General features: G+C 54.8%; 1 protein-coding gene across 1 annotated transcript; it reads right to left on the bottom strand.

Annotated features, from left to right (window-relative positions):
* Positions 1 to 5843: 5843 nt before the first annotated feature.
* Positions 5844 to 12811, bottom strand: RPL3 (ribosomal protein L3). Its single transcript, XM_084274969.1, has 10 exons — positions 12797 to 12811; positions 11371 to 11563; positions 10821 to 10989; positions 9888 to 10023; positions 8585 to 8771; positions 8011 to 8171; positions 7612 to 7713; positions 7035 to 7130; positions 6463 to 6582; positions 5844 to 5951 (listed from the first exon to the last, which is right to left on the bottom strand). Exons 1-10 carry the CDS (start codon positions 12797 to 12799, stop codon positions 5907 to 5909), a joined length of 1212 nt encoding a protein of 403 aa, XP_084131095.1. The 5' UTR covers positions 12800 to 12811; the 3' UTR covers positions 5844 to 5906.
* Positions 12812 to 13204: the final 393 nt, after the last annotated feature.

Raw genomic sequence — 13204 nt, 5'->3', positions numbered from 1 at the left:
AGCTTTGGGGGGTACACAAGTCTCTCAGATCTCCAAGAGAAAGAGGGGCTTTGCCCTTGGGAATCACGCTGAGCTAAACTGGGAAGCTCAGTGCTCCTGCACCCCAGCAGAACTGGGACCGCAGGGCACAGCTGCTGGAGCAGAACACGGGTGAGCGGCGAGGCCGGTGGCTTGTCTGCTTCCCCTGCCGGAGCTCCTGGCTGGGCCGTGACGGCAGCTGGGCCACGGTGCTCTCTCCTGGGTGGTTGAGTCATGGCCCTGCTACCTGTGTGGGTTCACACCTGGGTTCCTGCTTTGCCGCCGTCTCTCCCATTTCCTCTGGTGCCTGAGCCCCTGGCACCCATCCCCCACCCCGCCTCCACCCGCTGAAGACCTGGCTCAGCACCCTGGAGTGAGGAGGAGCAGGGAGGCATGGAGGGGCCTTGCCTAGGGTTTCCCTGTGGGAAGACGACTTGGCTTGAAGAAGGAGAGATGCCAAAGGCTGCACGTGGAGGGGTGGGTGCATTTTCACCCTTCACACACAGCCTGACACCCCCCAGGAGAAGATGCTGTGCAGGTCTGGCTCACCCTGGGGTGCAAGAAGCGAAGCAGCATGTGATGGAGGGGGAAAGATGTGTCACCAAGGGAAGGGAACAGCACTGGGGGCTGCAGCTTTTGCATCCTCATGCTCCCTCCCCAGTCTTGGCTGGCTCTGGCTGGGAGCTGCGTGCTTCAGCACAGGAGGGGGCCAGGCTGTGCGCAGGGAGCCACGATGAACAGAGCTGGATCAGCCCGGTCTCTGCAGGCACTGCATGTGGTTGTGGGGGAAAGCTGGGGACCCCGAAACGGGGAGCTGGCACCTGGCTGCATGGGGCGAAGGGCTACTCTGGCAGCTCGATGTGGAGCAGGGCAGGACCCAGGTGACAGGGTGCTGAAATCACACTAGCACCCACCGTATCTTGTCCTCCCCCAGCCCCTCACCACCCCCCTGCTGCTCCCCACCACCTCCCACTCCAAAAAAAAAAATCTCCTTTTGGCTGCCCTGAATCTGACACCCGTAATTACCCCCAAGATCACAGGGACCTGCTGAAAGAGTGAGCCTGAGCCAGCCTGGAGGGGGACATGAAAAGCAGCCGCAGACCCTGCCCACAGCCGGGCCCCCCCCCCCACCGCACCAGCAGCCCCCCGGCGCCGGGGACACCTGGGGAAGGCCGCTTCTGGGAGAGGGGAGTGGGAACCTGCTCCATGACCAGCCGGCATCCCAGGGAAGCCCCTCTCTGAGGGGAGGAGAGTGAAGCTGGGCCAGCATTCACACCGCCCTCACCACATCCCTTTGCATGCCGATGGCTGGATGGTGGCGGAGGGCAGGGCAGGGGAAGGGGGCCGATCTGCCCCAGGAGAATCCTGAGGTGACAGTTGAGCTTTGCTGGAGCTTGGTGTCACCTCTCCAGCGGTGGCTGTGGTGTCCAGCTGGGAGCTGTCAGACCCTGCACAGGTCCTCACTGAGGTCCCTCAGAAGTGCAAGGGGGGGGAATGAAGCTGAGGCAGGGAAGGTGCTGCGGGTCTGGTGCCCCCGTACCCCTCACCCACAAGCTCTGAAAATGGAGGAGGGTGGGAAAAATGAGTGAATCCCAGATTTGGGTTTGAAGAAACAGCAGCAGCGACCCCAACAAGTCTTTGAGTAAAGAAGACACTGCAGCCCTGGGCAGGGCGGAGCAGGGAGGCAGATGCAGGGATTCCATCTGTGAGGAGCAAGGAAATGTCCTGGAGCTGTTTGATCTCATTGTATGGCGGGAAGCGGGAGTGGGCGTCCAGCCTTGCTGGAACCAAACAAAGATTATAAATACCTCCCGCCATCAACAGCTCCTACTTACCCCGTCAGGGCCTCGGTTGCTGGCTGATTCCCAAGGGGAAAACTGAACCTTGGTTTCCATCCAGGCCTCAGACGCAGTGATGGAGAGGAGCGGAGCACACGGCAGATGGCTTTGGCCACAAAGCTGTGGGGAGATCGTCCCTGTGGGATTAAGCACGTGGAGAGAGCCTCTCCCACCGGCAGCATGCACGGCCACGCATGGTGGCAATGTCCCTTCTTGGCTTAATTCAGCTTCTACCACCACGGGTGTCAAAAACAAAGTTAAAAAATATCTATATTTACAAAGCCCCCGTGATGTGCCAGCTGGGCCTGAAGCCATGTTGGGGATTGCACTTGATGATCTCTTGAGGTCCCTTCCAACCCCTACAGTTACACTATTCTGTGATGCCTGAGCCTGGTGGCCAGACTTGGAGAGGGCACTGGCTTGGATCTGGGAGTACATCTTTTCCTGCTTCAATCCATGGGTTCAAATTAGTACTGCATACGCTACCAAGAGTGCCACCTGGCATTGGGGAGCTTTGGGACTTGTGGGGAGCTGAGCCCCAGTGCTGCCTCTCAAGCAGCACCTAGAAGCCTTGGGACGCCAGCACAGCAGCTGTTCCCACCAGGAAAGGAGGGGAGCCCCACATCATATTTTGGGGAAGTTAGGAGGTGGTAGGGGACAAATTTAGTCTTCCTTGTGGTGCCCAACAGCCGCCACAGAAACACGTGATTCCCCACCACTGTGCTGGCGAGGGGGAGGTGGGAGGAGAAGACTTCCTGAAACTCACGTGGGCTCCCATAAGCGGTGAGCCGGGGAGCAGTGCTGCACTGGGACCACTGACACCCAAAGACGGGGAGGCTGTGCTGACCCTGGGGATGGGAGACTGGAGATTGGCTTTGCCTTGGCATGGAGAGCACAGGGAGCTGCCTGCTGCCCCTTGCCCTGCACAAAGAGGGCCTGACCTCCACCGGGACCCATCTCTCCGACACATCCATCCCCCTGGGTCCCCCACACACTTCTAAGGGTTGATGAGAAGCCAGAGAGCTGTCAGGTATGAAAGCAGTCCTGGGGCTGGTGCGGCTGCAAATCAAACATACGCTGCATTCAGAAGAGCCCGACATTGCTGCTCCGGCAGAAAAGCCGGCACGCGGCACATGAACCCGGCTGTGGGTCCCCCCGGGCGCCTTCATCAGCACCTCTCCCCCACCAAGCATACTTGAAGCTCCCCGCCTGTCACTGGGATCAAAGGCAGGGGCCAGGGCAGGAGGCAGGGGTGTCAGCTGGGCCACTTGTGAAGCCGACTGCTGGAGCCAAGACCTCCAACTTGAACCCACATTTCCCTCCGCTGCCCCCCCGGGCGTCCTCACAAGCTTTAACATCTCTGCTCCAGCATCACAGCTGCGTCGCGTTTCATCTCCAGTGAGGGAAAGAGGCAGCACCAGAGCCAGATGCGCCCCAGGAGGGCTGTAAAAGCAGCTCCCCCCCCCTCCCCAGGAACGCTGGGACCCAGCCCCTGTACCACTGGCAGCTGGGGAGCAGCGGGTGCTGGGGGTGAAACCCGGCCCCACTTCCCAGCCACAGCCTCCCCCCGGCACCAGCTGGGACAGGGCCCATTCCCACGGTGCCCAGCACTATTTCGGCAGGGTCAGGGCTGTGGCTGTCCTCCTGCAGCTCTCAGGTTGGTCTGAGCATCACCATGGCACAGGATCTCTTCTGAGCAGACAGGGATGGCACTAGTCATTTTCAACAGGGAAGATGCACACAAGCAGTGCCCCACAGCCCTCAGGGGATGGGGCACGGGGGGCAGGGTAGATGTATGTGTGTTTCTTTCTGTGCCAAGAAAGAAAAGCTCAATATTAAGAGATTTTTTTTTTTTAAAGAAACAACCCTAAAGCCTTCTAAAAGCAGGCTCTGGGCTCTCGAGAGCTGCTGGATCCCTGTGTGACCCTCACTGATTGCTGTAGCACACTGGGGACTATCCTCAAAACGGAGGACAGATGCTCAAGGAAGGCTTGAGGGTACAAGGGCTGCTGAACAGACCCAAAGCCAGTTTGGCATTTCCCAGCTTCACACCCCACCCAGCTTCACACCCCACCCAGCCTGTCAGGGACCTCCCAAACCCAGGTTGCTGGAGTTCCCCTGCAAAGGGCACAGGCAGCATCACAGGCCATCAGGGAGGGGCCGAGGAGAACCATATGCCCCCAACTGAGCAGGGCTTTTCTCCAGGCCAGCCCCACCAGCCAGCCCCTGCGATGTGTCCCGCATCCCATCTACAGAGGGAGGAGCGCCACCTCCTGACGTTGGGCATCCTGCTGGTCCCAGGATGGAAAAGGATTAAAAACCATGTTTGTGGCTTTCCTCCCATCCAGTGTTTTATCAGGCAAACCCCATCGCTTCAAGAAGGACACACTTAAGTCTGGCACTAGGTCCCAAGCCCAAGCAGCTCCTCCTGCTAGATGCACACTGAGCCTCTTCAACAAGGACCATGTTTCTCCAGAACCACTTCATCCTATTTCAGTGCAAATTTGGCTGAAAATTCCCTCCCCAACCATCACATGGACACTCATCACCAACACCTCACCTTTTACCCCAGTAATTCCAGTCTTCTCTGATGCACCTGACTGGTTTGAAGCAGCAGTAGCAGAGAGGACTGGCTAACAGCCAGACACTTGCTGGCCAACAAGAACGTATGTGGTTTAAAATGTTCCTCTGGGAGCCAAACAGAAAGACCACCAAAGACTCCCTAAAGGGCAGGGAAGCCTCAGCCTGGAGCGGCTGGTTTGAGTCTTGTGGATTAAGAATGAAATAAAATTAGGGGGCAGGACCTCTCCTCACACATGCCTGAAACCAGGCAGCAGGTTCATGTGTGAAATGAGGCTGACAGCCAGCCAGCTTGCAGCGTCATCCAGTCTGGTTTCCAGGGAAACAAGGTAAATGTTTTTCCTCCTCTTTGCCACGTTTAACTCTTACAAGGTTCTCGCACATCACCACAGGAAATGTGGGCTGCAGCCATTCTTCCCCTTTTCAGTTAGAGCAAGTAGCATCAAATGGGGTCCTTCTGAGGGCAGCACCACGCATTGATGTGCAGACCTGGGGAGCTACTGCCTCGGTCCCCACCACATCTCCAATTATGGGCAGTGAAGGATACACCAACGCAGTTATCTAAATTTACACCCGCCTCGGCCGGGCTCCGGCCCCAGGCACACGGGTGATCTCACTGCTGCAGCGGGAGGCAGAGTGTGCTGGGGCTGCTGCTGCCTTTCTTGGTATAAGGCCTCAGTTCCCGTCACTGTGACGCTTGGGTCGCGACTGGCGCTATACGCAGAGCTGCTCCTGAGCACAGGCACCGTGTCTGGCCAGCCCTTTGCTGTGGGGCATGGCTGGGAACTCCGGCCAAGCCATCACCCCCAGAGCCAAGGGGAGTATTTTGAGCCGTGCAGTAACACAACACCGTCAGCACTCTTGGCTCTGGCTCCTCCTTGGAGGGTGGGATGCAGGAGTCACTCCCCACTGGGCCCATTTCCCATCACCGGGCAGAGCCCCAGCTGCTGAGGTAGGAATTCACCTCCCACTGCTCAAGAACAGCAACAAACCACACTTGCTAACAGCGTGCAGGTGACATCTGCCACACAAGAGTGGAAGGGTTTCTACAGCAGCAGCCACCTACCTGACACTGTGATGTTTCAGCAGTCTGCAGGAGTTCAGTCTCAAAACCAGTCTGAACCTAGGGAGCTCCACAGCCACGGGCAGCAGAGCAGCAGGTGGAACTGTATGTCACTGGGTACAAGCACATTTAGGATACCCACTGTTTTTTTTATTTATGCCATGAGGTACAGGGGCCTTGCTCTGCTCCAAAACCTGCACTCTTCCTCTCCCCAAAAACAGCAAAGGAGCTGTTTCTCATTCCGGGAGCCCTGCTCAGAGCTGGAACCTCCTGTCTTTGGTTGGGTTGGACCTGCAGCCAGAGTGCCAGGCTTAGCACAACTATGTATAAACCAAGAGACCACGTTAATTTCTTAGAAGTATTTATTTTGGTCTGAGAGCACACAGGACAAGACCAACCTGCACAGCCTAAGCTGCCTCCTCTTTTGCAATTCGATCTTTCTTGAGTGGTCCCTGAAAAAAATAAACAGGTTATGTTAACAGCAGCCTGCACCAAAGACCACATCACATCCCAACTGCAGTGCTGTGATTCCCAAGCCCCATTCCCACAGCTGCAGGTTTTGGGGAAAGCTGAACACTGTGCAGCCACACTGCACCACACCGATGACTTCAGATATAACAGGAGAAATGCTGGTGCCACCTTGTGGGGAAGCTCTGGTGCACCTGAACTGCTCTGACCTGCCAGGGCCACCCTCCAGAGGCACTCAGAGCTCATCCCACACCTCATCATTGACTTATGCCCAAACACAGCAAGACTCCTGAGGCACCACGGAGGTCACAAGGGAAGGGAAACCCCAGTCCCTTCTGTGGCTATAACCCAAGCTGGCAGGATGAACCCTTTCTACTAAAGCTACGCTCTTTGTTCCATAGAAACTTTGGCAGCCCAAAGGTCAAGCTGCCAACTATCAGCTGAAAGACAGCACATTCACAACACACCGCTGTCAGCTTCAGAAAGTGTCCTTACCATGAAAGCCTTCTTCTCTTCAGCTGTCTGGAAGCGGCCATGACCAAATTTGGAGGTTGTGTCAATGAACTTCAAGTCAATCTTCTCCAGGGCTCGGCGTTTAGTCTGCACAAGCAGAGACTGCAAGAGACACATCAGGTGAGCATGCAGCAGCAGCAGCCTGCCAGTACGCTGGCTCATTCCTACCATCCCCACAGCCAACACCTCCAAGTCACTCTGACCTCACACTTCAGCTGCTACCCTATGTAAGGAGTGCTTGCCAGGGAACCAGATCACACCTCCTGCCTTCGCAAGGTGAGACTGGTCAGCTCACACCCAGGTGAGCCCAAGTGTGCCAACCCCTGTCCTTACAGCATGAGACTTCTCAGCCCTGAAGTCTGTCCTCCACTACAAACAGTCTGGGACTGATTTAACTGGGGAGATGACCTCATGCTACTTCAATGCCGCTTCTATGACATGGGGCTTTTTCTTCTAGCTGGCTGCATTATTCCCCACAGCAGCAACCTGTACCAGAGGCAGTGCAGGGGACTTAAGCTGTTCCAGCCCATGTGACAGTAGGTTGCACTACTCACCTTGCGCAGCGTTAGGACTCTCTTCTTGGTGCCAACCACACAGCCCTTCAGCATGATGAAGTCATTGGTCACCTCACCATAGTGGACAAAACCTCCCTGGAGTGAGAACAGAACAAGTCAGTGCTCTGTATAAAGCGCGACCGGTGATCACATCTGCCTAGATCTTGATGTTCTCACACCACTTCTGGGGCTCAGCTATTCCCACATTTCACTGAAACCCCATTTCCAGCACTACCTTTTTTCAGTCAAGTTTCTTGATATGACAATCTCCTGGCTGCCATAAGACTTCTGCCAAGAACAGCAGCAGCAAGAGGCTGGCAAAACAGCAGAACTGCTCTCTGCTAAAGTTATTCCTTATTTCCAAGCATCACTTCCAGGTTTGTAACATCTCTCTATACTACTGCCACACATCAAATGCAATTAGCAAGTTACACAAGTCAATACTGAGAATGACTAAGCAACACCACCTCCCACAGCAGCCAAGCTCTATCTCAAGCTCTTCATTCAACCATTTTAGCCTGTTTGCCTCAAGATCACAGCTCACACACACTCTCTCCACACAGCTGCAGCAACTCACCAGAGGGTTAATGCTCTTGTCAGACAAGTCGTATTCAGTTGATGCATTGTTTTTGATCAGCTTTCCATCCTTGATTTGGTAACCTTGGCCGATCTTGTAGATCTAAAACCAAAGAATTTCTACTTAGCAAAAGGTAGGAAAGAGAGCCTGTCACCAGCAAAATACAAAGAATTCTCGTAGGCATGGAGAACGAGGTCTGCCGCACTTGAAAAACACAGGGTGGTAAAAGAATTCAAGAGTTATCTAACAGAGTGGACTGTGGTTACCACTCAAGATGACCTTTAGTCAGAGCAAACTGTCCAAAACAGAACTCTCCACTATTTACTCTCACAGTGAGTAACATATGAATGGAAGCTTTGGCCAGCTCTCCTTTCCTCCCAAGCATTCAGGGGCACCAACCTTTTTGTTGATTTCAGTCCGGTGGTGATAGCCCTTCTGACCAGCGCGGGCCACAGAGAAAGCCACCCGAGCAGGGTGCCAGGCACCGATGCAGGCTACTTTGCGCAGACCCCTGTGAGTCTTGCGGGGCAGCTTCTTGGTGTGCCAGCGGCTGGTAACACCTGTAATGAAACAGAAAGCATTGCTGACTATTGTCAGAGATGTCACCAATTGTTTAACCAGAGTTTGAGCCACCATTCAAGCTGCTGTCCCCAGGCAATAAAAGGGCAGCCCAAACCCAGAATCCCAGGAACTAGCCATATTTTGTGGTGAAGCAAACACTGCTCCTGAACCTTGTGCCCTGCGCTCCCTCCCTGCTTGTCCCTGGGTTGTGTTCTCAGAAGGAAGGCAGCATGGAATGACTCCTCATGGATGTCAGGCGCTGTGCCCAGCGCTTATTCCATGGTCTCATCATTGAACGTGACAGCAGCGTGAATTTACCTTCTCAGCTCTTAACCCACACACCTGCAAAGCCTCAAGGCTAGGATTTCATTAAGCTCCATATCCTGATCACAGAGAACTTCCACATGTTTACCTTTGTATCCCTTGCCCTTGGTGACACCAATGACATCTATCATCTCATCCTGGCCAAAGACAGTTGACACAGGCACCTGCTGCTCCAGCTTCTCCCGGGCCCAATCCACTTTCTCAGCAACAGTGCCGCCGTTGACCTGGATCTCCATCAGGTGAGACTTCTTCTGTCTCAGGGGAAGCAAGCGCATCTAGAAAACAGAAAGGATGAAATTTAGCTCCTGCTCTTCCAAGATCAGCTTTAACTAGACCACTATCCTAGTCCTGGCTTAATCTGTTTGCTAACTAAACATATCCTTTTCCAAGATAAACAGCTTCAAGGGCTGTGTTGTGGTTTCACTGACAAGTCGCAGCATCTGGAAGTTATATGCCACCCACAGAACTAGCCAGCACTGCTAAACCCACAGCCACCACCCAAGCTGTACATAGGAAGGGCAGGAAATTATCACGGGGCAGCAGTTTTAAACTGAAAGAGGGCAGATTTAGGAAGGAAGACATTTTATTATGAAGGTGGTGAGACACTGGCACAGGTTGCCCAGAGAAGTTATGGACACCCTGTCATTGGAAGTGTTCAAGGCCAGGTTGGATGGGGCTCTGGGCAACCTGGGCTAGGGGGGTAGAAACTAGGTGATCTTTAAAGATCCCTTCCAACCCAAACCAGTCCGTGAATCTTCAATAAAGCCTGACACACTGAAGGACACATTGGGCAGGGTCACATTTACAGCTATTTCTATATTTAGCACAGAGTGACTGATACAAGCATCAGGAACAGCTGCAATATACCTCTGCTGCCTAGTGTGGAAGTTACTTCTAGTGAAATTAGCCAATTCATAACTAAATATTTCAACTGCATCTCCCAAGAAAGTCTGGCAGGGCCCTGATAGCTAAGGAAGACACCACCACACCATTCAGCAGTAGACCTCCTCCACCTGAGCAAGAGAAGCCACCAACAGCCTTTGTTCAGAGTCCCTACAGAATAGACCGCAAAGCGATGCTGACCCCACCAACCCCAGTACTGGCATGTTCAGCCTGAACTAAGGGAGCCCAGGACAGGGCCCAGCCCAGGAAGTCCCTATTATGGCACAGTCTCTTTTGACCACTACTTCAGAAGACTGTCAGCAGTTGCCCTTAAGGTTCCTCAAACATCTTGTAAGCACAGACTTTGTGCAGAAGAATATTAGTTACTGTACACCACGTTTAACAGCATCAGGCTGCAGGGGAGGGCAGAAATCTCCCTACACAGACAGATCAAGCTTTCTGCTTGCTTAGTTGTTTCCACAGTACACCTGAGTCCCACAGACACTTACCTGAGTGTGAGCCATGACTCTAATAACCTGGCAGTATTTCTTCATGCTATTGAAATCTTTCTCCAACTGCTTTTTGCCTTCCTCATCTTGCCATTTCTTGCAGTATTTGGTGAAGGCCTTCTTCTTGGACTTGTGCCTTCAGGAGCAGAGTAGAGACAAGGTTTGGCTAAGCCCTTCATCAATCCCCCTGAGAAGTGGGGACGAGCGGAAGGAGCTGCCACCTCAGCTTGTTTTGGCTCATTGCCAGCTTCTAAGGACTCTTCCACTGGCAAGCGGAGCCTGGAGCTCATCAGACAGTGGCAAAGTTGCCAGAGCTGAGCGGAGCTGCCATGAATTCCAAAGCATATTAATATTCACAGTACAGAAGACAAAAGACTGTAAAGAGATGTCGAACAATAACAGAAAAAAACAGATCTTTAAAGCAATGTCAGATGACCACTACCTGCTGCAGTAACTTCCCCTCTCACAAGCCCAAGCTATGCCTGACAGCAAGGTCATTACTGTAACACCCCTGAGATCATTACTGCTCTACTCTGGCATCCACAGTGCACCGAACAGTGATCAGAAGTAACACTTGTCCTGCCTTTCCCAAGAAAACAGGGCTACAGTCAGGACTCGACACTCAACAACAAGCGCCAGAGGCGATTTCTTTATGTCCGCCCGTCGAAGTATCATCACGTGTAGCCTGTTCGGGGATCTGAGGCAAAACCCAGCACTGTCACTCCCACACCAAGAACGGCACTAACATTATGCTGTCACCCTCCCAAAGCCATTCCCCTACAGTCTATCGCAGTATTAGGCTGGTCATCGAGGCCAAGCACTAATTGCTGAACATCTTCCTTCAACAAGCTGCACTAGCGCAATCTGCAACCCAGGAGGACAGCCCGAACCACAGTGCGAGATGAGGGCAGTAGGCAGCAGCCCCGCTCTTACCAGTTCTTGTAGAAGCGACGCTTACACTCGTCACTGATGTGCTCAGAAAAGATGGTCTTGAAGCTGCGGAGACCCCGAGGTGTCTGCACGTAGCCCACGATGCCCACAATGACCATGGGAGGAGTCTCCACTATAGTGACTGCCTCGACCACCTCCTTCTTGTTCACCTCTGGATGAAGACAGAAACACAGCACAGCAATTAACACCAGTATCAGCTCAAACATCGTTTTATCTCCTCCACTCACAAATCCTTCACGTGGAAGGTTAGACAACACCAATTCTTTTCACAAAGGCAAAGATGATGCAGCATGGTCAACTGCAACTGGTAAATTAACACTTTTTAAACATTTGAGTCTGGCTGGGTAGCCATGAAGTCTTTCTGCTAGGACACCACTGATGCTGAAGTGGGGGGCATTTGGGTGCTTATACCCCACCCACTTAAGGGCTGCAAACAGGGCAAAGTCAAACTAGGACTAAGATCCAAAGCTACTAACGAACAGGTCACTGCCCACCATTTATAAAGAACCAGAAAAGGAACGTTAATACATACTGGATCCAGGTCTGTCAACTTCACGGACAATGTGGGTCATGCCAGCTTTGTACCCCAAGAAGGCAGTGAGATGAACAGGCTTGCTTGGGTCATCTTTGGGAAAGCTCTTGACCTTGCCCCTGTGCCTGCTACTGCGCTTGCGGGGCAGGAAGCCCAGGGAGCCATGCCTCGGAGCTGAGAACTTGCGGTGAGACTAGAAAGAGACAATAAACATTTCACATTTGCTATATTCACCTACATCCATTCACAAGCCAAGGCTAAACTGCTTTGAAACATGAATACTGTGTATAAACAAGTCACTTTGCATGCTAGAAGCTCTTCTCAGTATCAACTAGGTGGCTTCTGAATGCCATTATAATGCTGTAAGAATGCAATCCTCGTGCCCAGGCTGAGGCTCAACATCTCTTCCCTTTCAAACTCATCACCGAGACCCACTCTAGTGACAGACCCACACAAGATGTAGCTCGGCCCCAGCATGCCAGCAGAAATTTCAATGCACCTGAAAAGCCTAGGAAATGCAGAAACACCGGTAACAACTTCAGTTTTAAAAACTGTAGTAAAGCAGTATTTCAACCTCCACCAGTCACTTTGGGTGGAAGTGCAGGTTTTTCTCCTAAGCTGTTCCCAAGGTCCAGCCCTGCAGACTGACTCTGCAACCCGAGGGCCAGGGCTGCGTTCTATCCAGAGAACTCTGGATAGAACGGGGAGTCGCCCATCCGCCCTCACCTCCCGGCAAGCACTGCACAGCTGCACGTGGAGCCAACCGCCCAGACATGGCGGCCAGCACAAGCTGCTTTCGGCAGGGCAAGGCGACTCGACTCGCCCCAGGAAAGGGCTCGCTGCAGGTCCCAGCGCCCGGCGGCACTAGGCTTCCCCACGGGCAGGAGCGAGGGGTGCCAGCACACCCCCCTCCTCAAGCGAGCGGGGGGGCAAACGCGGCATTCGACCCCGCAGGCGGGAGGCGGCACGGCGGGAGGCGGCACGCCGCACCGGGAGGCTGCCCGCCCCGCCAGCTCGCAACCCCACCGCGGCCTCACTGCCCCAGGAGGGGCGAAGCAAGGAACCAGGCCGCAATCCGTGCCCGAACTGCCCGGCCATGCTGATCGTACGGCCGGAGGCTCCCTGAGGAGATCCCGATCCTAAAGCGAGGAACAGCGAAACCCGCCGCGGGCAAAAGGCCCCTCTGGCGGGGCGGCCCCGCTCTCCCGCGCTACCGAGACCCCGAACCCCAGGCAGGCCCGTCCGACCCCCTAAGGCAAAGCCTCGCCCGGCCACGGCCCAGCCCGCAAATAAGCCCCGCGCCGCCCTGCCGCAAAGCCCCGACAAGCCGCGAGCGGGGCTGGGCAGCCACCGGGGGCGGGATGGCGGCGATACCCGAAGGATGGCACGACCGGGCCCGGGCGGCACCGGCGCCAGCTGCACCCACCATCTTGTCCCCGCGCCGGACCGGAAGGACCGGAAACTGCCGCGCGCGCGGCTTTTATAGCCGCTCCGCCCCCCCAGTGACGCGTAGCGCAGGTGCGTGCGGCTGCGCCGGTCTCGCGGGAGCTCGGCGGGGCGGGGCGCGCGCGGCGCTACGGGTGGGGAGCGGGGCCAGAAGTGTCCGCGGGGAGGGGGGGGGAGAACTCCGCGACGTGTCACGTGCCGCAAAATCGTGACGTCCTGGTGTCGTCGCCGAGGTGCACGCGACGTCAGAAGGCGCGTCTCGCAGCCGTCCCCATCTCTGACCCCGGGTAGAGATGCTTCTGTCAACATAGTTCCCCGCGCCGGCAGCCAGCGCTGCCTCGCAGGGCAGCGATCGTCACAATCAGCAATTAACGGTCATAACGAGCAG

The sequence above is a fragment of the Gallinula chloropus genome, assembly GCF_964237585.1.
Source record: "Gallinula chloropus genome assembly, chromosome: 1".
Taxonomy (NCBI): Eukaryota; Metazoa; Chordata; class Aves; order Gruiformes; family Rallidae; genus Gallinula; species Gallinula chloropus.
Note: the sequence above shows the minus strand (reverse complement) of the source record. Positions and strands in the feature narration are given on the sequence as shown.